Source organism: Fusarium poae, chromosome 4 (assembly GCF_019609905.1).
Source record: "Fusarium poae strain DAOMC 252244 chromosome 4, whole genome shotgun sequence".
NCBI lineage: Eukaryota > Fungi > Ascomycota > Sordariomycetes > Hypocreales > Nectriaceae > Fusarium > Fusarium poae.
Window position 1 is genome coordinate 4,743,535 of NC_058402.1, and position 27,056 is coordinate 4,770,590.

The 27,056-nt window shown below is 48.8% G+C and overlaps 9 protein-coding genes across 9 annotated transcripts; 5 read left to right on the plus strand and 4 right to left on the minus strand.

The window, feature by feature from the left end:
• Positions 1–936: 936 nt before the first annotated feature.
• Positions 937–2,722, plus strand: FPOAC1_011644 (uncharacterized protein; the record flags this gene model as incomplete). Its single annotated transcript, XM_044856012.1, has 2 exons — positions 937–1,063; positions 1,143–2,722. 2 exons carry the CDS (start codon positions 937–939, stop codon positions 2,720–2,722), a joined length of 1,707 nt encoding a protein of 568 aa, XP_044703325.1.
• Positions 2,723–3,241: 519 nt separating this feature from the next.
• On the plus strand, positions 3,242–4,133 carry FPOAC1_011645 (uncharacterized protein; the record flags this gene model as incomplete). The annotated part of the gene is made up of 5 exons (XM_044856013.1): positions 3,242–3,501; positions 3,558–3,585; positions 3,641–3,733; positions 3,793–3,991; positions 4,057–4,133. 5 exons carry the CDS (start codon positions 3,242–3,244, stop codon positions 4,131–4,133), a joined length of 657 nt encoding a protein of 218 aa, XP_044703326.1.
• Positions 4,134–4,559: 426 nt separating this feature from the next.
• Positions 4,560–5,882, minus strand: FPOAC1_011646 (uncharacterized protein; the record flags this gene model as incomplete). The annotated part of the gene is made up of 1 exon (XM_044856014.1): positions 4,560–5,882. The coding sequence occupies one exon, from the start codon at positions 5,880–5,882 to the stop codon at positions 4,560–4,562; it is 1,323 nt and encodes a 440-aa protein (XP_044703327.1).
• Positions 5,883–7,177: 1,295 nt separating this feature from the next.
• On the plus strand, positions 7,178–7,804 carry NUO12 (Acyl carrier protein, mitochondrial; the record flags this gene model as incomplete). The annotated part of the gene is made up of 4 exons (XM_044856015.1): positions 7,178–7,381; positions 7,502–7,519; positions 7,571–7,700; positions 7,758–7,804. The coding sequence occupies 4 exons, from the start codon at positions 7,178–7,180 to the stop codon at positions 7,802–7,804; spliced, it is 399 nt and encodes a 132-aa protein (XP_044703328.1).
• Positions 7,805–9,217: 1,413 nt separating this feature from the next.
• On the minus strand, positions 9,218–11,208 carry FPOAC1_011648 (uncharacterized protein; the record flags this gene model as incomplete). Its single annotated transcript, XM_044856016.1, has 3 exons — positions 9,218–10,696; positions 10,830–10,948; positions 11,070–11,208. 3 exons carry the CDS (start codon positions 11,206–11,208, stop codon positions 9,218–9,220), a joined length of 1,737 nt encoding a protein of 578 aa, XP_044703329.1.
• Positions 11,209–19,644: 8,436 nt separating this feature from the next.
• On the minus strand, positions 19,645–20,603 carry FPOAC1_011649 (uncharacterized protein; the record flags this gene model as incomplete). Its single annotated transcript, XM_044856017.1, has 2 exons — positions 19,645–20,387; positions 20,597–20,603. The coding sequence occupies 2 exons, from the start codon at positions 20,601–20,603 to the stop codon at positions 19,645–19,647; spliced, it is 750 nt and encodes a 249-aa protein (XP_044703330.1).
• Positions 20,604–21,652: 1,049 nt separating this feature from the next.
• Positions 21,653–22,171, plus strand: FPOAC1_011650 (uncharacterized protein; the record flags this gene model as incomplete). Its single annotated transcript, XM_044856018.1, has 1 exon — positions 21,653–22,171. One exon carries the CDS (start codon positions 21,653–21,655, stop codon positions 22,169–22,171), a length of 519 nt encoding a protein of 172 aa, XP_044703331.1.
• A 2,108-nt stretch (positions 22,172–24,279) lies between these two features.
• On the plus strand, positions 24,280–25,006 carry FPOAC1_011651 (uncharacterized protein; the record flags this gene model as incomplete). Its single annotated transcript, XM_044856019.1, has 2 exons — positions 24,280–24,604; positions 24,657–25,006. The coding sequence occupies 2 exons, from the start codon at positions 24,280–24,282 to the stop codon at positions 25,004–25,006; spliced, it is 675 nt and encodes a 224-aa protein (XP_044703332.1).
• A 198-nt stretch (positions 25,007–25,204) lies between these two features.
• FPOAC1_011652 (uncharacterized protein) lies at positions 25,205–26,947 on the minus strand (the record flags this gene model as incomplete). The annotated part of the gene is made up of 3 exons (XM_044856020.1): positions 25,205–25,486; positions 25,539–26,725; positions 26,812–26,947. The coding sequence occupies 3 exons, from the start codon at positions 26,945–26,947 to the stop codon at positions 25,205–25,207; spliced, it is 1,605 nt and encodes a 534-aa protein (XP_044703333.1).
• Between the last annotated feature and the right edge of the window lie 109 nt (positions 26,948–27,056).

The window sequence follows — 27,056 nt, forward strand, 5'->3', positions numbered from 1 at the left end:
TAGTGGCTGGTCCCTGGGACCCTCGGTAGAAAACAACCTACCCCTGGCCCGCCAAGTGACGTCGGCAGTGCTCGAGCGCATGCACCAGAACAGAAGAGAATCAGTCAAAGGGACGCGTCTCCACAGCCAACCAGCCCGCTATTTCCATTGTCTGTTCGTCTGACATGGATATCGAGGGAAGCAGACCCAATATAGTGATGCAATGCTTCTATAGGTAGTTACACCATCACCAGCACAACAAAATGTGAGTAACACGATACATGGACAATATCTTGGCGCATAACAATAATAGTAAAAACAAATCTAAAACTCTCAAATGGACCCTGCCAAGTAGTCCAAAACCGTTAACAAGAGTCAAGTACCTAGGTAGGCTGGGGGACCCTTTTCTCAGGCACAGCACAGCCACTCGTCTGAGCTGACGTTGGGTTTTCGCCCTCTCTTCTCTTCTCTTCTCCTCTTGTCTAGTAAATGTTCTCTAGTTCAAAATGCAAGGCTGATCCCTTTTTATTGATTGCCAAGATGTCTCTCTCATTTCATTCTTCAGCTGTTCATTCATCAATCTAATGCCACGTCGACTTGGTCTCTTATTAGTCGCCCCTCTTATACAAGTTGTACATCTCATCAGCCCAACTCGAGTACCTTATACCAGTACCTAATACCTTGGCTCGGTTCTAATTCATACCCCAGCTTTTTCTTTTACCTTTTTACCTTTTGTTCTACTCTTTAATCCATCTCCCTCGCCTTGTCAGCACTCTGTTTTATTTTTACATCATCACAGACAAAAGGTGGAACTGAAAAGCTGCTCTCGCTTGTTTATCACTACTACTTCTACTCCAACCTCCCGCCTCAACTACTACAACTTCTCCTCTCCCTCCCTCCCCCACCCTCTCCGAAACTCAAACTTGAACTAAATTCAACTTGATAAAACTTCAAGATATGGAGGCTCGTTCTTTAACTGCACTCAATAATCTTGCAGGCAATCCGCCTCAATATCCCATCAACCCAGCTCAAGAGAGACAAGATCCTGTCACTCTTTACATCTCACGAGTCCCTGGTACTCGAGGTAAGACAAGCCCCCAACCCAAATCAGCCATTACAGCCCCCACCGGCTCTGGCCTGACACTAACACCGCTTTGAACCAGATGTTATCCTCTCCCCTTTCAAGCCTCAACTAAAGATCGTCACCGCCGAAGATGTCGCGAATTGTCTTTACTACGTCCACTATGAAGTCCCCTCACTAGAACCAACTGGAGGTGCGCCGGGTTTGCGAGATGACGGCCATCGATCTTCGAGCGACGAGAACTCTTCTATACGGAATATCAAGAGGAAGCCTGTTCCTGGTGGCGCAAGACCATTGACGCCTCCGCCCACCGATCATCTTCCCGTCCCCGACCAAGACCCTACCCGAAGACGCGGCTTGTCAGTCAACTCGACCTTTGATCCTCGACAACAACCCTCCCCACGATATGATCACGAACAGGAAGAGCAAAGCCCGGTTCTACCTCCTCGACCGGGTACAAACGTTCCAAGGATTCAAGCGCCTCAACCTTCAATCTCTCGAGATCCTTCCGTAACTCGAAAGCCAGTTGGTCCTCGAACATCAACAAGTTCCGCCCCTGGATCAGAGAACCAGCGTCCTCTTCCACAAGCGCCTGGTCCATACCCAGCAGCTGCAGACTTGGAACGAATGCTTGCTTCGAACCGACCCCCGCCAAACCGAAAAAACCACAGCCGTTCCCCGTCCCCGAAAAAGAGCTATGAGGGAAAACAACCTTTCAAGCTGGCACTTATACGCCGTGACCCAAGCACAGGAAACCAGTGGAACGTTGGACATATATCATCCTTCCAAACAGACGCACCACCACCCGACCAAGACGACGCAAACCCGCTCTTCACATCTGTACCACCCGTTGCGCAACCGCCAAACGCCGGAAATCCCCCCATCAACGTCCATATCGAGACGCTAGGGTATGGCAAGTTCCGCGGTATGCCAACTCGACGAAGTTTCGACGCAGGACCTGGCATGGATACTACTCAGCCAAAGGATGGCGGGGTTGTTATGTCAAGACAGATTGCTATGGCTTATGCGAAGAGTTGGACAACTAACTGGCGCGAAATGCTGCAGGATGGCGCTGGACGTGGCCACGGGCGACAAGGCAGTGTTGGCTCGGTTGATTCTGTGGAAGCGTCGTCACCCGTCGAACCTGCGATATCAATGCAACCAGCACCTGGATTCAGACCACGGGGATACATCTTTACGAGTCCCTGGAACGGAAGATGCGAGTTCCGCACTGGAGCTGCAGGTCGCAGTTTGCGGTGCTATCACATTCTGCACGACGACAGATCAAATAACCCCCTGGCCGAGCTCGGCCAAGGTCAAGTACAAGGCGGCGGTGGTGGCATGGCCATGAGCGAACTCCGGTTCAATCTCCCCACTGCAGAGCTCTTTAAATCAGCAGAAGGTCGAGAGGAAGTCAAGACCCAGTTACAAGGACACTTCAACAAGCTTCTCGGCCGCGACGAGCGAAACGATGCCTATGACGACGGTATGGTCTCGCCGTTCGACATTAACCTGGGCAAAGAGAAAGCTGGCGGTGGAAACCGCGGAAAGAGAGCTAAGTTGGGCAAACTCATCATCTACCCCGACGGTTTGAAGATGTTGGATTTGTTGGTATCTGCGAACATGGGTCTATGGTGGCAGGCGTGGGAGAAGAGCTTCTAAAGCTCATGGTTCTAAAAGCAAGATCTTTTAATGGTTTCATTTTGGAGTTTTCTTTTTATTGCGATGTTAGGGAGGCAGGTAGTTTACATGTTAAACCTTGGTAGAGCTATTAGAGCCGCGAGGACTGAGACGACGTAACGACTCATATGGGATACGGAAATGAGATACCACACATACCAATTAGATAGTTGACATATACAAATGGTTAATAACCACACAAAGCAGAGATATGTGTCATAATGACTTTTCATGTTCATCATCTCAAGTGATGATGCAGAGGTTCGATTGACGTTGATCACGTGCCAGATCACGAGTCAGTCTTCAGCCAATCAAATGCCTAGAGTTGTAATCCCGCTGAGCAACTTTCCTAGCCGAACACATCCATCACGTCAAATCCTCGCCTCCCGCCCCAGCCCAGACGACCAATTGACCCCCCGGAGTTCAATTGAACCTCTCCTCTCCGCCAGACCCTCGGTCCACCTCGAACGACCTCCTCGAGCCAAACTCCCTCAGTCCACAATGGCCCACGCCACTATGCTTGCGCGACGACAGCTTGCCTCGAGCTCTTTGAGCACCAGAGCTACCAGCATCGTTGGCCTCGTCCAGCAACGAGGCTATGCGACACCTCACGGTCCTCCCCCCGCCAACTTCCGAACGAGCAAGCCTGTGAAGTGGACGTGGGATAATGATAGCACCCTGGACCGCATGGGAAAGTTTTTCCTCATGACCGAGATGGCGAGGGGCATGTATGTCCTGCTTGAGCAGTACTTCCGACCACCGTATGTCACAACAACATCCAGGTTCTATAGAGGAAATGGCTGACGAGGGGATACAGTTACACCATTTACTACCCCTTCGAGAAGGTATGCGAAACTACGACTACGCATTCATACCGACCATATAACTGATCCATCCCAGGGCCCTATCTCTCCCCGATTCCGTGGTGAGCACGCTCTCCGACGATACCCCTCTGGCGAAGAGCGATGTATTGCTTGCAAGCTCTGCGAGGCTGTACGACAACTCCATATCCCAAACACCGCGGCCCAGTATCGCTGACATGAAATCTGTAGATTTGCCCCGCCCAGGCCATCACCATTGAGGCTGAGGAGCGAGCTGATGGATCCCGCCGAACCACCAAGTACGATATCGACATGACCAAGTGCATTTACTGCGGTTTCTGCCAGGAGTCTTGCCCCGTCGACGCCATCGTTGAGTCGCCCAACGCCGAGTACGCTACCGAGACCCGAGAAGAGCTTCTGTACAACAAGGGTGCGTACACAATTGCCCACATATCAAACTATATTGTTCCAGATGGAAGACTAACATCCACACAGAGAAGCTTCTCTCCAACGGTGACAAGTGGGAGCCCGAGCTGGCAGCCGCCATCCGCGCCGACTCGCCATACCGATAAACTAGTCAACTGGGAAAGCCGTCATGAAAAAAGGGAAATGGAGATGTTGGATTGGAATGCATAGTTTTTATTTGTTATTTTCGCCTTTGTTACCTAAGGTCGTTTGAAACGTCACTTCTGTAGGAACATGACTTTTTTTTGGTGATAACGAGGCGGCAAAGGACTAGAGGGAGGCGGGCTTTCGGATGGTTCAAGGAGAGGGCAGGTGTACATAATCTAGACGTCCAAAAAAATGCCCCTTTGTCACTCAATTTTGGTGTTTTGGTGTGATGCTGATGGGATTCACGATTGGGCACAGGTCAGGGATGAACACAGTTTTGTTGTAGGGTCATTTCTTGGTGTTTCTCATTAATGAGCACGTCGAGTGTCTCGACTTTTAATTATATACATCGAACTAAAACGCTACATCATGTACGTCGTCATTATTTAATAAGGGCACTTCTTCACCTCAGGAGTAGTATCAGCAGCCTTGAGAGCAACCTCGGTCAACCCAGAGGCGACCTGCTTCATCCACATGTGGTACTGCTTCTGATCAGGGTAGAACGGGCATGCAGCCGAACCACTCTCCTCACCAAACTCAATGGTGTAGCTCTGCAGCTTGCTCTTGCCGCAGGCCTTGCCATAGTATCGAGCAAGGGCGTAGTCAGTGCTGGCTCCAGAGGTAGGATACAGACCGACGGCCTCTTGGACGGTGTACTTTGAGGTTCCGGCGTTCTCCATGACCTTCTTCATGCGGTTGCCCAGCTTGAGTTGGCCGGAGAGATCACTCTTGGTGATGTACTCCTTGTACTTTGTCTTGGGCGTCTCATCATCGCCGAGGACACCACGACGGCCGTCGTACTTCTTGTTAGCGAAGCTCTCGGCCTTGTTGGTGGTCTGCGCATCGTCATCGCCCCAGGCGTACAGCATGTAGCCACCGAAAGAGTGAAGGTCGACAAACCAGCTCAGACTCTTGAACTTGTCCATGGTCCAGACGACGTTCTTGGTCTCGGGCTCAGAGTTGGGTCCGGTACCGTGGAAGACCTCGCTTCTAGGGTCCTCTGATGCGACGGAGCTCAGGTCGATGGTGTCGCTGAAAGCCTTCTTGTAGTTGAACAGGAAGTCGTAGTTGCGGTTGATGTCAATGCCCACCGCGTCAGGGTTGCCCTTTGAGCTCTTGGGGTTGCGGTTCTTGCGCCAGCACGAGTTGGTCTTTTGATCGTGCTTGACACCATCGGGGTTGATGTTGGGCAGAATGACAATGCCTCCGTCGAGAGCCTTGCGGACTTCGGCGGCAGTGTATGTGGTCTTGCCGTACTTGAGTCCCTTGCCCGCCTTACGAGCGTGCAGGAGATCAGAAAGCCAGTAGACTACATTGTCCGGACCACCGCGTTCACGAGCGTGCGCGCCGCTGATGATGAAGAACTTGGGGTTCTTTCCGATCTTGGCACCCACAGTCTTGAAGCCCTCGTATGTCTTGTGAGGGGGGTGGATGAGCTCAACCTCCTTGAACTGCTTGGCCAGACCCTCAAGCGCAGAGTTGACTTCGGTGGGAGTCAGGATGGACTTGAGGTTGCGGTCCGAGGTGGACAGACCCTTGGGAGCAATCTTGCCCTTGTTGAAACGATCGCCTGTGCCGATGGGGAAGTCTGGCTCGGGACGGGCTTGTCGTGCTGACAGGCCATAGTTGCGCTCCGAGTGAGGGACTGAGTCGGAGGGGATGAGGCATGCCGAAGCAGAGAGCGCGTAAGCAACGAGAGCGAGCTTCATGATGTACAGACAAGCAAGGGAACAAGAGAGATGGATAGGGGGGATGAGGTGAGGTAGAGATGAGAATCTGGGGGAGATGAGTCTATATTTAAGCTTATGCGTCGCTGTCTAGGTATTGGCAATGCATGCTCCAGCCCATCGCATGTTGTGCCTGTACAACAGCAAACCAATAACAACATGAACTTACAAGGCACACGTCAGTTCCCGCCGATGTCTGGAATGATCAACATCTCCTTCCTATCTTAGCCACCCGCTCCGGCAAGAAACAAAGTTCCCATGGATAATTGAGCCTTGCACTAGACGGAAAGGAAAAGTCCAAGCTCGATGGTAGTTTCCTATAAGTTAAAAAGGGCTCGGCCTGTCGGCGTAGACTTAAACTGGTAGGTGAAGCGACAGATAACCATTCAACAAGGGTTAATGATTGGGTAGCAGCGAGGGACGTTTGGAAAGCTTGGCGGGAGGGGCGAGTTATACAGTGAGGAGATAGGGTAGATCTCTATTTGTGTGTTTATCTTTATTTTGACCTGATATATTGAGTAATTGATCAAGGGTTAAAGAGAAGGGATGAGGGTATTGCCGTTCGGTAGTTTGTGCTAATTGGGGGAATTGAAAGACTTGGTTCGACCGATAGACATGGTTTGGCTTTGGTTTAGGGTAAGGTGATGGGAATTAGATATGATAGATGATGGGGTTTATGGTCGGGTTACATTACTGCTTATGTTTCTCAATTTGTAAAATGAGCATCAATGCATGTTCAGTTGACGTATGATCATTATTGACATTTCAATTGAGTCTCTTTTTTCGGTGAAGAGCAATTAATCTTTATCATCTCAGTTGAATTATTTTGCTTCCCCAGATTGTTGCAACAGTCAGAACCAATGGGGACAGGTTGTATTATGATTACTAGACTGCAACCAGCGTCTAAATCATCAAACATTCAATTCCACCCTGAACCTAATAGACAACCTTGTACTCAATTCTATCTCAACATAATTACTCTCTATTCTCATTTCAATACCATCTCTTATATCCAACCTCCTCGGCTTCAACCACCCAATCACATTTCCCATCTCGCTGACGTATGCGAATTCACTCCCCAGACGTCATCACGTGACCGCTCCAAACCGAGCTTAGCTTAGCACAATTTGGCTCCATCGGAAACAGAACCAGTTCAACCCGGGTAGTAACGAGAAATTTATCATCACCTTTTTGAACCTCATCATCTCAACCGACTCCACCGCCCGCCAACGTCTCAATCGCAACCTCTTCCTTTCGATATACACAGAACCGCAAATATGTTCCGATCCGCCGTTCTCCGATCTCTCCGCGTCGCCGCCCGACCGGCCGCCATCCGCTCCTTCGCTGCTCCCCGCGTCGCTTCCGTTGCCGTCCCCAAGATCCAGAGCTTCCAGGCTGTGCGGTTCTACAGCGCCGGTGGTGCGCTCAACAAGGAGGAGGTCGAGGGCCGAATTATGAGCTTGTTGCAAGGCTTTGACAAGGTGAGATTGGGAAACCAGAAGCAATTGGGGGACGGGATATAGCTTCAAATAGATCAAGAAGCTCTGTCCCTCTCCGAGCAATTGCCGATAGTATGTAGCAGAAGCTAACGTCATTTCAAGGTCAACGATGTTTCCAACGTATGTCTCGAAAATGGGTCGTCATGATTACTTGCCTAACGAATTAAACAGATCAAGTCCTCCGCTCACTTCGCCAACGACCTCGGCCTCGACTCTCTTGACACTGTCGAGGTTGTCATGGCCATCGAGGAGGAGTTCAGCATTGAGATCCCCGACAAGGACGCCGACTCCATCCACTCCGGTACTTACACCTGCTCTGCCTCATAACCGCCAAACATGTACTAACACACCTTCTCAGTTAACCAGGCTGTTGAGTACATCCTGAACCAGCCCGACGCCAACTAAACGGTTTAATCTCCCATATACCCCCACCACCGCCGCCATCCACCAACCTCTTTTTTCTGTTCTTTTCTCCGCTCCATTCTTGTACAATTATCTTAACCTCTCCATCCAATCCCAATGACGCCGAACCCCGGAGGTAGAAAGCAGAAAAGAAGAAGATATGGGGGAGCCAAGGTGTTGGGGGAGAAGGAGATAAAGAGAACAAAAATCCGCCAATATAACGCAATCCAATTCTTCTTTTAATCTCGGCGCACCATAAGAAGGGGCTATTCATATTTACAAGACGGAGGAGGGGAGGGGATGAGTGAGAGAAGGGTTACGAATAAAAAGAACCTTTTGGCGACGAGTGTGTCGGCATAACATGCATACTGTTCTACCCATGCTTTCGAGATTTGAAGTAGACACGGATGTATCTGATCGGCGCTGTTGATGATGTATGAGTAGATGTTGTGACTTTACCTTGTACTATTGTATAGAAACATCCCTTTTCTGTCTCTGGTGGCTTTCCAGGTTGATTAGAGACAATTTGGTCAAGACACGGGCACACGTTACATCTGCCCCTCTCAAGCTGAGGAAAGACGACATCTTGGAAACATTGACATCACTCATAATATGAGATGCTTCAAAATAGAGTGCCAATCAAGGCAGCGAACCAGCTATGTTCAATTATGCATCCTCGGCAATCATAAAACGGTTATTTCATGATTTCCTTGCCCTTTCTCTCAGCTATATCTAACGAAAGTCTCAAGCCTCCCCATTTGCAATTGTTTTTGTAGTTCCGATACCTTTCCCAAAACACCATGCCCAGCAAGAAGACCCCCTTTGGATGAGATGCAAGATCAGACAGACTCTTATTCAACGGAAGATAACTACGAACTCAAGATGAGATCATACTGTAGTCAACATCCAGAGAATAAAAAAAGATGGGTTTCCAACTCAGACCCATCTCTCTCTCAACCAAGAAGAGTTCATGTGAGCAATATTGACAAATAAAAAAGCCAATTGAACTGAAACCGAACCGCCTCCCAAATGTGATAGCGATAATCAAATAAACAAACAAGTGGAAACAAATGTCGAAAAGAACTCCTGGCCGTGTATCCTATATCCTTTTTTGATCTTTGGCCATTAAACTGCCATGCGTACTGTCATTTTTTCTCTTTCCCTGAATGTCAGATGTCGCCCGATGGCCAGGCTGTGTGTAAGTGACCTAGTCGGCAATATGCAGTGGCGATATGTAATCATGCGTCGTAGCGAATGTATGGTGTTGTATCCCACCCAGGTGTCATGGCTCATCAACTCATCATCTCACCCAATTTTGTCTATCATGTCAGCTGCCCAACTCCAGCGCTTGGCTTATAGAACTGGAAACAGTGATTCAAAGAACACGCTGCCCTCCCGCGTTACAGCCTGAGTCGTTTATCGGCCGCTGACAGGAACTCCCTTGGTTCCGTTGGTGTTGGACTTGCCAGCGACGGAGGCATAGCTGCCCCAGACGTTCATGCCGGCGAGGCCAGCTGCGGTCCTCTTAGGTGACTTGATTGCAGAATCGCCGTCGTCTTCCATGCCCTCCATGTGGAACATCTCATCGTCCTCGTTGATGGGAGTGGTGAATCGACCGTTCATGGACGAGCTGATGCTACCAGTGGACACATGACGCTCAATGCGCTCACGTTCCTTGCCGATTGGGCTCATGGGGCTAATGGCGCTAGCAGTGGTACCAGCCCGGGCAGTTGAGGGGTGAAGAAGAGGGGAGTTGCTCGTATTATCGTCAAGACGGCTTCGCTGAAGTTGCTGGGAAAGCATAGACATGCCGTCACTACCAGATCGCAAAGACGATGGGCGGTTGAAACCGTTTGTACCTCCCATCTCTTGCGACAGAACAGAGTTTCGGAGTGGGCTACCCACATGGCCAAAAGCCGAGACACCCCGGAGTGATCGAGAGGTTTCTTCCTCCTCCTTTTGTCGCTGGAACATGGGACCCCATCGGCTGGGGCTGGTTCCAATGGGACTGCCGTACTTGCTCAAGCCGTCGCCATCTCCGTCAGCGCGCATAGAGCCACGTCGGGCCTTTTCGACGGGCGTAAGGAGGTCTTGTAGGTTTTCGGGAACGTAGTTCTCGGGAAGGTTATCGTCGTCATCGCCAAAGGCAAAACCAGGCTCCCAGTCTCGGTCAACAGACGTCTTAGGCATGCTGGAACTGAGCATCCGGGGCTTGGTGTAGCGAGACGAGTGCATAGCTCGCCTGCCAAAGTATTCTTCCCCGTTGGCTTTATGAGAGTTAGGAGGACTTCTATCCAGAGGGGCCAGGAGGTGATCCGACGAACCGAAAGCTGAGGTATGTAACAGTTTGAGAGTCTCAGAAGTACGCGAGTCCTTGGCATTGCTGAGCGAAGGAGTCGGCGATTCGATGCCGAATTGGTTGGGCACGGACGAGGGCCATGGACCAGCAGGGAAGCGGGCGGCATTCGAGATGCCATTGGAATCGAACGAAGCTGGAAGGGGAGCATCTAGAACGGAGAGACCTTTGTTGTTAACAGGAGAGAGTCCCATGCCAAAGCGCAGGGACTCTTCGTCTCGGGGAGACCCGTAATTGGACCCAGTATAGGACATGTCGATGGTGGGTAGGCCATTCTCGAGACTTGGCTGGCGACCGAGAGAGTGTTGGTCTTGTTCATCGTAGGGATAAGCGGAAGCGTATGAAGGAACGTCGGCGCGATAGAGCGAGGTGGTGAGGGCGCTGGTGGAGGATTGATTGTTGCTTGCGGAGGTGGGGTTAGAGCGACCGGCGAGAGCGGAAGTATTGCCTATCGTGACGCCATTCTTTCCATAGTTGATTCGTCGGCCGTCGGGAAGAATATGAATGTTTGCACATTTAGGACCGAATTTGCAGTTTCCCTGTATTTTTAAAGACAATTGTCAGTGTCGTTGACGGATTAAAGCCGTTGCGACGTGCAGATCGAGAGGGGCTGGTATGGGCCGCATGCGGGCGATCGAAATCATGATATGGCGCACTCGCACTCGCACTCACCTTTGCAAAGTATTTGCAGACGTTTTCGGCAGCATTGCTCAAGTCATGACTGAAGGGACAGGCATTGCCAGCCTGGCAAGCACCTTGACGAAAGAACTTGCAAGGAACATGAGAGGTGTCTGTTGAGAAGAAAGTCGTGTCAGTAGGGGACAACGTTTGGCAGGCATGACATGGCGGGGGAGGTCAGGTCGTGTGCAACAAGATAGATACAAAAGCATAACATCACATCATATTACTTACTCGGAGGGCTTCGGGGTCCATCGAAGCGGGGAGCAGCACCACCAGCGGCAGAAGAAGCAGAAGATAGAGGAGGGTTTGACTGTGAGCCGCCGTTGGCAACGTTGAGGCTACCGCTCCTTGCGTGGCGGTATTCAGGCATGGTAGCGGTAGGTTTTTGGGTTCAAGGTTAAAAGCAAAGCAAAGCAGAGCGAAGCGAAGCAATTCGCAAGGCAAAGACGGAAAGCGGGCCGAAGTTGTGGAGGAAGTTGAGTAGTTTAGTGGAAGAAAGAAATAAAAGATAAAAAGGTAATTCAGGTCAGGTCAGGTCAGGTCAAGTCAGAGCCAAGCCAAGCCAAAGACTGGTTCAAGGAAGCCGAGACGAGAAGAGAGTAAGTTGCGTGAAGCCCAGAGACGGAAGTGGGCGGCAAAGGAGGGCCCGTAGTGGGTGAAAGCGGGCGAGAGCGGCCGAAGTGGGCGTTGTTGCAGTTTAGTTTAGTTAAGTTACAGTACCTTACTCGGGCATGGAGTGGTACATGGGGATGGGATAGAATAGCCCAGCGTTGGAGTCGAGAGTCGAGTCCAGATGCGAACGAACGAACGAATGGATGAGACAAGGTGGGGGAGGCGTTTGTCTTGTCTTGTCTCGTCTCGTCTTGTCTTGTCGGTATTAATCTTGGCTACCTAATAATGGTACCTTTTTTTACCAACTGCCTGGACTGGACTGTCTGCAAAAGGTCTTTCTGTTCTTGGTTGACAGCAACGAATGACGGATATGGAGGGGTATAATAGACCGCCGTCCAAAAGTGACTTGTTCCGTAAGCGAAAATTGTATACACACCCAGGTACCGGTCGGGGTATGTCGCCGTGCCTGACGGTGCAACCGGCGGCGGCGACAATATGCTTTTAAAATTCGACTACCGGTCAGGGGTGGCCGTGATTCTTCTAGATTGCGCGGTCCGAGAAATGGTGGCGTAAATAAAGATGGAATAAATGGTTCTGGGTTTAAAAACAAAACAGGTCAAGGTTTTGAGGAGGAGAATGAGGAGAAGTTGTTGGTACACCTGTCAATGTCCTGGTCTGGTGGAGAGAACCAAGGGCACCTGATTAATGGATTGACTGACTGACTGGTTGACTGATTGAATGACAGACGAGAAAGATCTCATTCAAATCAAGTTACCCCGTATTTTCCTCTTTGGTAATGTAATTGGTAGCGGGCAGATGCTTGCATCGAATAGCGGACAGCTTGGATGATGATCCCAAAGACGCTGTACGGTACAGTGCGGTCTGTATGTAAGCCAAACTCGGCAGTCTTCCAGATGCTAGTCAGTGCTGATATGAGAAAATAGTCGAGTCGGCGATTTATCACAGGATGATAACAAGGTGGCGGATATCCCGGGATGCTGTTTTTGGTCCAAGTCAGACGTGCTGTGTAAGAAGACTGACTGCTTGCTATATTGGTGATCCTGGTGATATTTCAGGTGACCGCAACACAACACACGTAAATAAAAAATAATGTAAAATGTAGATGATTAAAAGACGGGCAGAAGTGCCATCATGTACAAGATAAATAAAATCGAACCTCTCAGGTGGGCAAGGCATGCCTTTTAATGCAGTCCTCTAACCCATGCTTACCTACACAGGACATGTCTTGTAGCTACCTACACATTGGTAGTCCTTCCTGGTCCTAGGCAGACGATTCATCCCAACGTGACTGATTAACGTACCCGAACGAAACGTCAACCTCTCCGGTGTGTCTATACCCTCGGCGGCCCACACGGCTACCCGGGCTGGGTGTAGACTGTAGAATATGTAAGATGCCCGCCCCATGTAGTTACGCAGCGGGAAAGGCTGAGGGTGGGATGGGATAGGATACTGAACCCGTGAATTCTTTTCTCAACTCTACGACATGAATCTGAAACATCACAGCCCCCCTTCGTCTTGATGTTTCTGCAGTCCACTTTGACTTGAACCCCCCTCAAAGGCGGAACGACGCGAACCGGAAGTCTAGGCAGAGGCCCTAGACTAACTAACTCTCTTTTTCCACATAACCTCGACCCATGAACCTGGAATTATCGCACATCTCCGATTTGTATACTGGAGTGCCAGGTATTTTAAACTTTGAGGTTATTTGATATTCCCCAGATGTGGCTTGCTATATCTTGCCCACCCATTACTACAGGGCCTGTTCCCAAAAGAGACACCTGGATGACAAGCGAGAGAGGAATCAGGCCATCTAGGGGTCACACATGCAGTCGTAGGTTGCTGAATAACTTGTTATAATGCATAATTCCATGCGTTTGTGGGTTGCATTGGTGCATGTAGGGACATTATGTTTGTATCATAGATCTCATCGGCATCTTGTCAATAGTTGAGTATCCCAGCGTTATAAGTGAACCTCATTTGAATCACGTCTCAAAGAAAAGATATCGGCCAGATGAACCCCAATCAAGAGCCAAGGAGCCAACCCCCGGGTCCATAACAAGTCAGGAATTATAGGTGACAACGTTGGAAGCTCATGTCCATACCCGTTGCCACTGGCATGTAGCAACGACACTCATCACACCCTCTCAACACATTGCTATTTCACAATACCGACATGACCGTAAATGCTCATGCTTGGCGTATACAAACATGCTGAAAACAGAGTTGCCGCTCGTATCATTGACAGTTCCTCGGAGATCGTAGGTCGCCACTCGCCGATTTAATGCCCACCCTCCTCCTCCATTCGACAGGACCCCTACAATGTCCAAAAGCCGGATATTCAGGGTTCCGACTCTGGGTTGCCTCTTTTCTTGGATGGTATCTGGTGATAGTGACGATGGGACCCTTGCTTGTTTATTTCTGTGTCTTGTTGCGCAAATTGTCTTGCTCAAATCTATGCATCATCAATTGTTGTTGATATGCATACATAGACAATGCTATGTACATACCTACATGCATGCATGCTGGCGGCTGCAGGCCTGCTGAAAATGGATATCCCTGTCTGTCTGACATACATACATACATGATTACAAGCCACCAACCGTTCACCGTCACCTTTACGACCAAGGTAATCGAAGCCTATTCCCAACTCGGCCGACCAGACCCTCGTCCCTCGTGTCCATGTGCGGCCAGGTTGGGCATCCCGCTGGAGGTACCAGGCCAGGGTCTTGTTGCCAGTCTCGATCATCCATCCCTTGGCGTCATTGCTCAGCCAGGACTAACGTTAAAAGTCGACAGGACGAGCCTCGATTCGGTGAGTGACGCGTTTCGCGCTTGCGCAGCTTGCCGTCTGATTGACATGCACTTATTGTGTGGTTTTAATTTGAAAATGCACTTGAATCCCTTCTAGGTCGACCGAGTCCTTGATAAAGTGCTTTGGTGAAACGGTTTCAAGGTTGAACCTCGCACAGATATGAACACAGCGCCCAGATTGGTATGACTCGGGATAAGGAAATATCTCCGTGTTGCGACCGTCTTGCCCTTGTCTCTCTTTCTCTTCCTGGTAATTCGGTGTCGGTGTTACCCATAGTTTAGTTTCCACCGTCATTTGAGAATCACTGACGCCATTGCAAGTCACAACCCCTGTTGTTTAGTAGGCTAGGAATGGATGATTAGTAGTAGGTAGTACAATGCAAGGCAGACTGTGGGATGAAAGAGATGCCATGTTAACCGAAACGAGATTCACTCTTTTTTCTCATGTGGTGGTACAACTTCAAGCCAAGAGGTCGGAATAGTCAAAGAATAGTTACACCAACTCCAACTACAGTCCAGTCCAGCTCACTTCAGCTGCATGTCCCTAACGGATATGTAAGTATTTCCTGCAGCCCACGGACTGTGCAGTGTAGTGAAGTGGAAACTCAACCGGGCACTGATGGCTAACGCGCTAGTGCTTCCTTCCAGCACTCAGGGTCCCCTGACAAATAGAGAGCATCGAGCATCTACAGGGAGGAAGGCGGGGTTTCTAGGCGGGGGTCCGAGCGTTGATCTCAGTGGGTCTCGATCCAGAAATAGCCGTAGCCCGTCAATGGACTGTACTTGCCCGCCACCAGCTTCCAAAACTCCATCACCAAATTCATTCATATCAACAACTGACACAAAGATAATCCTTGCTATTCAGCGTCTACTATAAAATGTTTCAGTACGAGTCATAATTCTGTGTGGGTATGATCCATCTATCGACAGCGCTTCCGGATAAAGCCGGATACTAGAGTGTCAGTCAGTCATTCACTCTCGTCGTTTATCATCACCACTTTTACCACATGACCTCTTGCAAGATACCTACCAACCGCCTCGTCCTATCTCGAATCGCTGTACCCACCCCTCTTTTTACACTGCGGCGAAATATACACGCGCACCTTTCCACTATCTATCCATCATTCTTGTCCCGCTTGTTTCGTTTCATCCCGAGCCCTGTCCCATCTCCACTCCGCTCAAGACATCCTACGATATCGTCTCCGCTCGGTCTAACTAGACTATAGTCTTGTTACATGCCTGCTGCATGATCTATCTCTATCTTCCACTAGTCTGCGAATGCACTTTGCGGGTAGCTTCCGCAGACCAGCATCGTGTCTGAGGATGGATGCCTGGGCCTTCATCTCTGCCCAACATACATACTCAGCAGTGGCAGCCAAACCAATTGCGAACCATCATTATCCCATTCTCATCACACATCCTTGTCGATTCAGCTGTTGTTACGCACAAAAGGATGTAGTCTACACGTTCGCAGGTGTTCGCAGCTTGCATCCACTGCTAGGATATTTGAGTTTCGGCCTTGTAGGCTGCACCACTCACCTCGACCTTGACCTCGTCTTGGGACCAATCCATCTACAGATGGATTATTGATCATATCACATTCGAGAACAACAAGAGGTAAAAACTGCGCCACGGCCGGGCGAGATGCCTCTTGGTCAAATCCTCAGCCTTGGTTGTCTCAGGCGGGTGATCATCAACACCACCACCACAACTGATACCCTCCTCATCACGACGCTTTTCTTGATTCGTCCCCCTGTCGCACCCTTCTTTCACCTCTTCTGCCTCTTTCACATTTGCGACACTCCCTCCATGAATTATTATGTTCTCGTATGGTTGTCAACTGCCGAGTAACACTGACGTTTCAGGAATGGTATTCCGAGTTTATACCCTTTCTATGAACATCATTGCACAGAGTTGTGCAAGAGCGCTCACGTTCTGTATACTCGCCGTTTCTATAAACAATATGTGGTATACGCAGCCTTGGAAGAAGGTATATGCAGCCTTGGAAGAATGTATTGGCTGCCTCACCTCAGCCAAAGTTGGATTGGCTGCCGAATGGCTTGGCCATCCCCAGATCTCGTAGCCTTTTACATCGCCTTGTCAAGTGTCTCTACTTTTACAACCCCTCCTTTTCTCTCTGCCAAGTTTAAACAACATGCACTTTATCCCCGTTATACCTTGAGTACGCGCAAGCCTCAGCTGGTTCATTTCCCACTACGAAACAAGAACAAGATGCCAACTTCAAGCTGCTTCTTCTCTTCCATGATCCGGACTAAGCGCTCGGCAAAGCCTGACACACCCACCCACTTATGTACACCACCCGTCCCCGTGCTCTGCCTCTCGATCCAAGACAAGGATAGTCCACCCACCACTTTCTGAGATCGACTTATTCCTTGAACATGGGGGGCTACTGTACTTTATTATGGACATACTGTCATAGTAGCAGCATCTTGAGAAGCCTCATGATCCTTGCCCCACATCATCCGACTCCAAATCCCAGCACCGTCATCAACTTCACCCAATCTTCTTGCTTGTCTTTGCCCCCAGCATCGCCAAGGCTTTGAAATATTTTGGAAATCCTGTTCGGCTCCATGAGATATCAGCGTATTGTACATCAACCGGTGGAAACACTCCGGCGTCATCCCGCCTGCGTGCGTCAAGGGTCCAGTCCAGTGCAGCCCCCCATGTTCCTTGCTTCAGAGACCCTGAGGACGATCTCTGTCTTCAACAGCCATTACCACCAATCTTTGCCTCTTTGGAACAGTCAGACTTTCATCCGTGTTATGGACTTTTTGGGTCCGAAGAAACCGAGATCGTTACGACTATGCTAACGTAACCCATCATGCCCACTTGGTGCTGCTTGTGAACACCGCAGTGGGCTTCAAGGATACGTTATGACACCATTGTTATGAATCCCAAGAATGTATTTTGCTTGACACCATGGACCACTTGAGTGAAGACTTCTAAGGTCTATCATAACACCAGTCATGCGCTCCGACTGACTACTAGCACGGCGCTCAGAGCCTCGCTTGTTGACACTCTCACTTACAAACAGGTTCACAGCCCAGCAATATTGCTCTCGCTACGCTTCAGTCGTAGCAAAATAGCAACATATGACCTCGGTGCGTGTCTTGGTCTGGAACTCAGGTTTCGCAAATCGGTGGGCGGCCTTCGTATCTAGCATGAGTGAATGGAACGGGCCGTTTGAGTTGAAGAGAGGAGTTTCCCTTCAGACGGAGAAGCGGGACGCGTGACGAGCCGCATCTCTCTCCTGAGTAGTATTCTCTTTCCCCACTGTGGAGGAGACGTGGGCATTTGTGGCAAAGGTTGGGGAAGTACTGTAGGCCGTAGTCTAACTAGGATCCAGAGGTGGTTGAGTTTGTGGCTGGTGATGCTGATCAAGTTGGAGAAGGGGGGTGCAACTGTCACCTAGTAGGAGTGACATGCAAAACAACCATGAGAAAACAGGAAACGGGTGTGTGTATTGCCAAAGTGACGGGAATGTGGCGTCTTCTTTCTTCTAGTTCATGTGCTGAAGAACAAAGGGCGGTCTATCGCTAACTGTGAACTTGTTGCCTTTTCCTTCGACGGAGTGGCATGTAGTGTTGATTGTGAAACGTAAAGAGCATCACTGCATTTACCACATTGATAGACGTGTCAAGTTACACTCGGTTAATGGAGAAGATTCCTTCGTGTAGTGAGTCCAGGGAGATATGTGCCAAGCTACAAGGAGGACTTTTTGATACAATACGAAGGTCACGAGAAGGTGGATGTGTTTCTCTTTTTGGTGAGGGGACAAGATCTCGATTAGATGTCACCAGCGCATCGGAAAGAGCGGGAATGGAAAGGTGAAGAGTAGCAGGTCAAGGTGAAGAGCGGGCTACCTATTGGTGGAAGTAAAACGAGAAGTATCATCTCCTGTCTACGATGGAACGTTGTCATGGCGTTATGCACTTTTGTCATGATGCCCCAGGATTGGGCATCTGGATCCATGGCGGGAGGTGAAGAATAACAGCAGCTGACTTCTATACAGGCTGTTGACTCCCGGCGTGGCCTAGACACTCGCTCAATCTGAAGGTATTGTAGCTTCTGTATACTGTGGTGATTGTCTGCCCCTCTTCCATCGTAGCAACCCCGAGACGGGACGGGATCAAACTTGGAGGGGGCAACAACAAGCAATAGACTTCAAATGAAGAAAAGAGACAATACGGTCTATCCAAGTTGTGTATAGAAACCGACTCGAGATGTTTGGTACATAAAGGTACGATTGCGACAAGGCGAAGTGCAAGTGATGCTGATGTTGAACTTGAAATGGGGGGGGCTCATCTCCAAGACAACCTCAAACTTACCGGTTCAGACCATCGACCACAGTAGATCATATGTTCCATATACAAATATGATGTTGCGATTTAAATAAACTTTGCTGAAGGGCCGTGAATGTTTTGGGTTGCGATGACCGAATACAAAAGAGACTGGGATCGACCGATGGAGTTGTTGTATCGCTTGTTGGTGTTTTTTGGAATGGCTACCTAGCCAAAACGGTGAAGTCGATACAGAATAACATGTTGTTCAACGGTAAAACTTTCCTTAGTTAATACAAATAATCTCAAAGAAAAAGAGATATATGAACAAGAAGTATTAAATATCTCGAGTCTTTGTCTTGATGTCTTATCGTGATAACGACGGGTTATCTTATCTGCCATATTTCGCTTCACTTGTTCCTAAAGAAGAAATGAGTCATAATGGTTCATTCTCAATTGAGATTAGTGTTCCCCTCCTTCTCCACTTGCCGTCTCGACCAGGGATCTTTACAGTGTCTTCTCAACTCCCGATGCACTGGCTGTTCATTATGGTTCATTATTGCTCATTATGAGTGATGATGAGTGATTAGAAGCATCTCGTAAGGTTACATGTTGGCAGGCCTAATTTTAGTATAAATAGTGTCTACAGTCTCCAAACTAGATCTAAGTTTAGGGCGACGAAGCATACAGATAACTAGAATGTCGATGGCCTCCAGTTGTAGAGTGATTGTTTGTTACGAATGTTGAGAGTTTACAAAATAGGCTTGAGCTCGACCATGTTTTGTTATCTCTCTCTCAGTTCTTTGACGTGAGAAACAGTTTAAACAAACTGGATGCCGGTCAGACCAAACAAAAGTCAACACTTAGAAGACCAAGAAGACACATCACGAGAGTGAGAGACATGATCATCAATTGTTCAAAACAGTTATATCATTGTAAAACAAAAAGCAAAACAACACGCTAACTCGACAATGTATCTAGAAGTCCTTTCAGTGCCCCGAATCGCCACAACATAATAGCTAACACAATGTCGAACTTGAATCTATCTGTCTCTTTGTTTCTTATTTCTTCCCAAGCATTTCCCGGAGAGCATCAACCTCAGCCTCCCTCCTCGCAAGTTGAAGTCTCATATCATCGCGTTCATTCGTCATGGCAGCCAATGCCTCCTCAAGCTCGGAGATACGGTCGAGGCGCTTCTGGCGGTACTTGCGCGCGGCAAGAGTGTTGCGCTGGCGCTTGAGGGTGACGGCTGAATCCTCTTCTTCGGGAGAGGATTTACGTTTGCGGGATGACGACGATGATGATGAGGGGGAGGGGTGCAGAGAAAAGGTGGATGTTCCTGGGATGGAGGATGTCGATGTTGGGGATTTGTTTGTGATTGTTGGTAGTGGGGGATGAGGAGTGCTGGATGTTGAAGTTGAAGACCGTTGCTCAATGGGTGTGGTAGACTTGACATTGACGAGAGGCTGCTCCTGAGTGAGGAAGCCATCTCCAGCCACATCGAGCGACGACTGCGTATCCAAAACGTTCAAGTCCGGGATCATAATATTGTCGAATAACCCATCACCACTAAAGTTCTGAACGATATTCTCGTTGTTGTTGTTGTTGGTGGTGGTGGTGGTGCTATTGTTGATGTTCCCAAAATCCCACGTCACATCATCAAACCCGTTGTACTCGGATGGGAGAAATTCCAAAAAGGGAGAAACGTCCTCAAAGAGAAGAAGACTAGGATCGATGCTGAGGTCGCTACCAGGCAAAGACGCCGGGGCAGCGAGTAGACTACCAGGACATGGCCGAGAGACGGCTGCAGGCAGCGGATGATGCGCACGCTGCTGCCATTGATTCAAGTTAAGGGGGCTGCGGCCTCCCCTACGTTTGCAGAGAGGCCGTTAGGCTAGAGAGGAAAGATGGAGATGGAGAAAAAACGGACTGTCCGCTTTTCCTGTTGATGATGGTGATGAAGGGGAAGAAAAGAAGGAGTGAGAGAAGTGAGGTGTTGGGTGTGTTTTATACCTGCCATATTGAGAGTTGATCAGTGTACAGTGTGTTGGAAACGGCGCTACAAACGGGGGCTGTTCTGCCTAGTTACCGCCCTGCCATGGGTCCGAGACCCCGAAGTTAGTATTACATAGTACATAGTATATTATTAGCCCAGCCCTGCATTGCATTGCATCAGAGTTATTATGGATGCGATAGGACAATGGATATGCAGTTGATGAGAATTGGGTGAGTTGTTAAGCTACGTAGGTAATATCTGACTCGGACGCTGACTGTCTTTGGAGACATGTAGCTTACGGTATGAGTCAATGTGGAATTGAAGGTGGGATATAACAGAGGCTAAAGTCATCTCCGGCCAATACATGGCACCATTTTGTAAAGCCATCAATTTGTCGGACTTTTACACGGGTCCGCGGGTCCGATCTCATATCTCAGACTTGGAGGCAGCGTGTAGCACAACAGATTAGAGAAATAGATAGTTACGGGTTGCGAGAAATCATTAAATGAATCAGGAGAATTCAGATCTTACCAAAACATCATCTTGACCGGTAAATAGCTCATAGAGATCCCATCATACGCTGGTATCGGGTAAGTGGTTGTTGTCATGTGTAAAGTAAACCCAGTAACGGCATACCATGAATAAGAGCACCATTATCTGCACAAGAACAAATTCAATCAGTAAAAATATGTATTTGTTAGTTTTGAGATTATCAGAACAAATTATAACACTTAGTATCGTCATATCACTCGTCATCTGTCTTTGGGTCGTCTTGTCTCTGCTCTGCATAACTGACACAGCCCGCGCCCTTTAGCCATCATTCTACAAAGGCTCGCCCTTAATTCCATGGAATAAACCGCTCAAAGGGTATTTATGTATGGGCTGTAAGTATGAGCCGATACAGCGTCCTCTGTGTCAATGTTGCGCCCTTGTTCGACCTTGCTCTTTCATGGATCACAAGCTCAGCAGATGAGGCATTAAATAGTAATGAGGCATGATAATTAAATAAACCTTTGACCCGGCCATCATTGTCACATCGACAGAACCATCATTCGCTCAACTACACGATCATCATGTCAAACAACTACCATTTCCGCATCGCCACCACAGAGGAGGCCCCTCAACTCCTCGACCTCATCCATGCAGCATTCCGCTTCACTGACGCCAGCATAGAATGGATTGGATCACCAGAGCTCGCCAAGACGTTCAAAATGGACATGACCGTCATCGTTGACAGGATCAACTCCCCCGAAAACGTCTTTTTTATTATGAGCGACGTACCAAACGGTCCCGCGATAGCCTGCGTCAACGTCTTCAAGAAAGCACCCGACTACGGCCGCATAGCCTTGCTGGCAGTCGATCCGACCATCCAGCGTAGCGGCTTGGGCAAGATTCTTATGAACAAGGCGGAGGGATATCTCAAAGAGGAGCTTGGTGTCAAGAGGATTGGGCTGAATGCACTGCAGACAAGGAAGGGTCTTATTGCGTGGTACGAGAGACAGGGCTATGTTAAGAATGGCGACGTTGAGAGGATTCCTATTGAGGGGCCTGTGGAGGAGATTGTGCTTCTTGAGTTTGACAAGAATGTTTGAGTTGAAGTCTGGATGCTATGAGGGACGAACAAGGTGATGAACGAGGAAGAGGAAGAGATGAGTATGGTTACAGGAAACATCAATAATGTTAACAAAGTTTACTCAAATGAATGCTTGAATGAACTGCATTGCCAAATATGAGCAGAATCGGATAATACCGTATACGTGACTTGTCCAAACTCTCCAATCAAGACAAGATGGTAGATCAATGCAAACATACTTTTAATCCGTACCACGGCCGCGCAAGCACATACAGAAGAGGTCGGTCTGGAAAATCTATCAGTGCCTAACCATAAAGTCAATCCCAAAAGGAATCTCTTTGAAGATCTGGGTAACATGGCCGATTCTCCACAACTGAGGCTCAGCAGAGTCTATATCTCTCAACAACTCGATTCATGCACCCGATGATGATCATAAAAAAATTCCGTTTCAATCACGGTCTCTTTTTCTGGCATCCGATCTGGTCTATCTTCTGCCATTCTTTCTCTGCTGTCAGTGACATTACGCTTGACTCCACGACGGTGCCATTAATAGACCCAAGCGTAACTGGACCATGCTACTCAGCCTTCAATTAGCATTAAGTGTACCTGCCATCCAACGGGTCTTGGCAGAAACCCTTGATGAATACACTATGGATGTTACATCTCAGACGCTCTGTCATGTCTATTTCCTAAATGCGGTGTGATCACGCACGCACAACCACGTCACGAATAGCTTCAAGATACAACTTGCCAAGAAAGGTTGCGTCTTCTTGTTACGCAGCTTGTTGTTCACTGCGGTGAAACGCCCAGAATTCTATGTTTGTCGTTTTCATCAAACGAGCCAAGTCACCTTGGCCACGTTGATCGAGGCTCAAACGCGATAGGGCTCAAACAAACCAATCGCCAAGACAGTAGCGAATGAGATAGAGAGAGATTGATGCTCAAAAAAAGGGAAAACGCGTGGCTAACGAGGCTGGTGTTGCTTGGCAGCTGAAACGATAACTTGAGACGAATCACATCACAAGAGGACACTCATTAAATGGGTTCTCCAAAGAAGGAAAGACCTCACGCGACCAAAAAGATAGAGTGAGAGACAAAGAAAAGTGACTTCCCCAGAGATTGGGGAAGCGGAGGGGGTATTGCGCGGCCTGAATAAGCCACTGACGATCGTTTTGTTAGTGAGGGACGATCTTTTAATGCAAGAAACCTTCCCGGACTTCTTTTTTGTTACGATCTGTTTTCGTGGAGATGGAGAGATGGAATCTCGGAGAATAACTGCCGAAGAGGTACTATGTCATTGGAACCTTGATCTGATTCATGTCGTGTCGGGATATGTAGGAGCGAGTAGTTAGTTAGAGACTAGAGAGTCTGTTGAATGGGGTAAAGTTACATGGGTAGGTAGCTATCTAGATTTTATGCTTAGACAAAGTAGATAGGTTATCCGTAGAGCTGACCTGCTTTACAGCCTCAGCTTGGGGGGGAAATAAGCATAAACCAGCCAAGATGCGTTTAATTTGATGCTTAGTTTTACAACGTTGAAACAAGCTCACTTAGACTTTATTAGGAGGTATTGGCATTACATAACTACATAGTAACATGCATTGACTATCTCTCGGGTTCCCCGTACGTCACTCATTAAATAATATAACCCCGGACCCGAAGAAAGTTGTCTCCATCCCCCTCCCCTCCCCTGTTTAGTGGAGAGAGACAGAACCCAACCCGTCATGACGCTTTTGCCAAGACTGCAGGAGACCAGTCACCGCGTCGCAGATGAGTCGTGGCAGACGATCAATTGGTCGGGGAAGTCCTTGGCAAGTATTACGAGTGCCGTGGCTTGGTTCTTTTTGTTAGAAGCAAATAGACAAGGATGAGTGAGTTACTCTGCTGGAAAGGTGAGGCTTCATTGTAACCAAGGCTATGATGCCAAGAAAGAGAAGCAAAGGTTAATGTTGGGCATGAAACATGATCCGGGAAGAGAAAAGTTCAGGATTGTATAAATATGTCCCGTGTCTTCCTTTGTCCATTCCCATCATTCCAATTCAGCTTCATCAACCATCAACTCCAACTCACTACCTATACATACAGTATACTCCTAGTATCACATCAATTCTTCACAACATCTTCAAAATGTACACTTCAACCATCGCCCTCGCTATTGCTCCCCTTTTCCTCCTCGCCCACGCAGATGTCAGTCTGGACCGCGATGACATCCCTCGTGCATGCGACACCATCTGTAACCCCATCGTCGACTTGACCCGGGCTTGCGACACCGACCTCCGAGGAGACCGTGACCGCGACGAGGACCGTCTCGAGGCTCAATGTGTCTGCACCAACGACTCCTTCAATGTCGCTCGCGTCGCTTCTCTTTGCGCCGACTGCATTCATCAGAATGCGCCTCGCGACAATGATGATGATGACGACGATGACGATGATCGCCGTGACGATACTAAGGGTGAGTGACTATCACCAACTAGTTAATGAGATCTCGAGCTAATGAAATGCAGACATTGATGATATCCTCTACACTTGCGGCTTTTCCTCTACTACTTACGTCGCTTCTGCCGCTTCAGCTGCTGTCTCGGGTGTCACTGTCGATGCCACCCGTCCTACTGACGCCTCTCAATTGACCACCACCATCATTGCTGGTGCTACTGGAACCCGAGGTAGCAGTGACCCTTCCAACACTGACAGCAGCGGCGGCAACGGTGGTAGCGGTGGTAGTGGCAGTGGAAGCAACAACGATGCTTCTGCTACCAACGACGCTGCCAGCCCTGATGAGACCAACGCTGCTGCTGCCATGGCCCCTGCTGCATTCGTCGGTGCTGCTGTCGGTGCTGCCATGCTCCTTGTTTAAAAGGATTTGAGGGGTTAATTGGAGACAAAGAATTGAGGATTGTGTAGCGAGATGAAAGATTACTTTGTGACACAGAACGTGCATGGAGGTTTCTGTTTGGAGACTTATGCTTAATGAGCCACGATGCTATCTATTCAATATATACCCAACAATCTATAGAAATGTCCTTTGCAAAGTGAACGTTTGTATACGACCTCGTTATACCTCATCGCCAAATCGAATCTCTCTTCTGACAGGTGGTGTCTCATCGCCAGCATGCACATGCGATTCAGCACGAAGACTTCGGCCACCAGTAATGATAATGGGTCCAGTCGGTCTACGAGGGCTCTCGTTGCGACCAAAGAACTTTCCAATCAATGGAATCCTTCGGCGAAGCGAATCATCTGGGGCATTGATCACACTATCACTGACCGCTTGACTTAATGTCCTGGGGACAAAGTATCCTAGTTTTCCAACCGGGATACTCAGGCCATGAACAATCTAAAACTCTATTAGTATACCGACAATTCCTCTCAAGTGGACAAGCACTTACAATGCTGCAAACCGTTAGGAACCAGACTATGATACGCGTCTGTTCAGCGAAATCCTTGACATCACTTCTCGGACGGCCGTCTTCATCGCTGAGATGCTCCTCAATGAACTCGACAGTGATGAATAGGTAAAAGATGGCCGATACACCAATCGGCCCAAAGAAGCCAACAAACACAGCCTGTTTGACCTGTTCAATCTGGCGAATCCACTTGTGCATGGCAAATACCCATGGGAGTCTTCTCAAAAGAAGAACACAGATTCCCAAAGCCACAAGACGTTCGATGGAAATGACAGTGGTGTTGTTGAAGTCGCTCCAGGGGATGTAGGCGCCATACCACAGGAAAATAGTCACGTTGAGAAGCATGTCGATTGTCGGCTGCAGTGAATCATCTTTGGTCTCGAGCCGAAACCAGTCATCCCATGTGAATACGTTGCCCGCGATGAAGCATGCGAGTACATCATCTGTACCGACCATACCGCATGTTCCCAAGACAAACAGCGCAAGCGCAATTGCGAACACGAGGAAACTCTCGCGATCGACATAATTGTGCTTCTCGGCAAAGTGAAGCAGCTCTTTGCCAACCCAGCCCACCACAGCCCCGTATATCACGCTTAAAATGATGGTGTAACCCCATGTCATTCCGAACCAGAGACCCATGGCATCACCGGCTCCTCCGGAAGTAGCACCTGCGCCTGTGAACTTGATAAGGTACAACGCCAGGAACAGAAAGGGATACCCAAGACCGTCATTGGCGCCCGATTCCGCCGTGATTAGGTACTGGAGATCCTGGGGGATGTTGTGGTCTGCGAATTTGCCCTTGACTATCACGGCGCTTAAGACAGGGTCCGTAGGCGTCACACAAGATCCGATAGCTAGGGCGTGAAGAAATGGAGGCTGGCCCGCCAAAGCCCATACGAGAACACTGGTGGCTAACCACATGGACGTCATGCCCGGACCGAGAAGGAGAGAGATCGACTTCCATTCTCGTACAAGATACTTGCTTGGAAGTTGTACACCTGCAAGAACAAGCTGGACGCCGAGAACGAGGCGTGAAAAATTGAGCGTTATGGCACTGAGATCTGCTTCGCAAGCCTTCCTCGAGAGAACATTGCATCCAGCGTAGTCTTCTGGCCGTATGAAGTTTGCGCCATTGGGACCAAAGGCGATGCCTGCTACAAGTGAAATGACTGCGCTCGTCTGTTAGTTATCGGCTTATTTAAGACGCTGCTGCCAAGAAAGAGCCAAGAGATCTAAAGTCTGGGGTAGATCTTACGGGCTTCGGAGAGGTAGTAGTTTTCTTTGAGGAGGTATGAGACAAGACCAAAAACGGAGATAAATCCGCCCAACAAAGCGACTACTATGTTGAAGTTTGTCGTCTGGAGAGGAATTGACCAGATGCTTTGAACCATTTTGAGATGAATATTGAGGAGGAAATGGAAATATCATTGAGATGACACAACTACATAGTACTAGCACACCTACCTACATAGGTATAGTTTGAGTTCCACATCAGAGTAG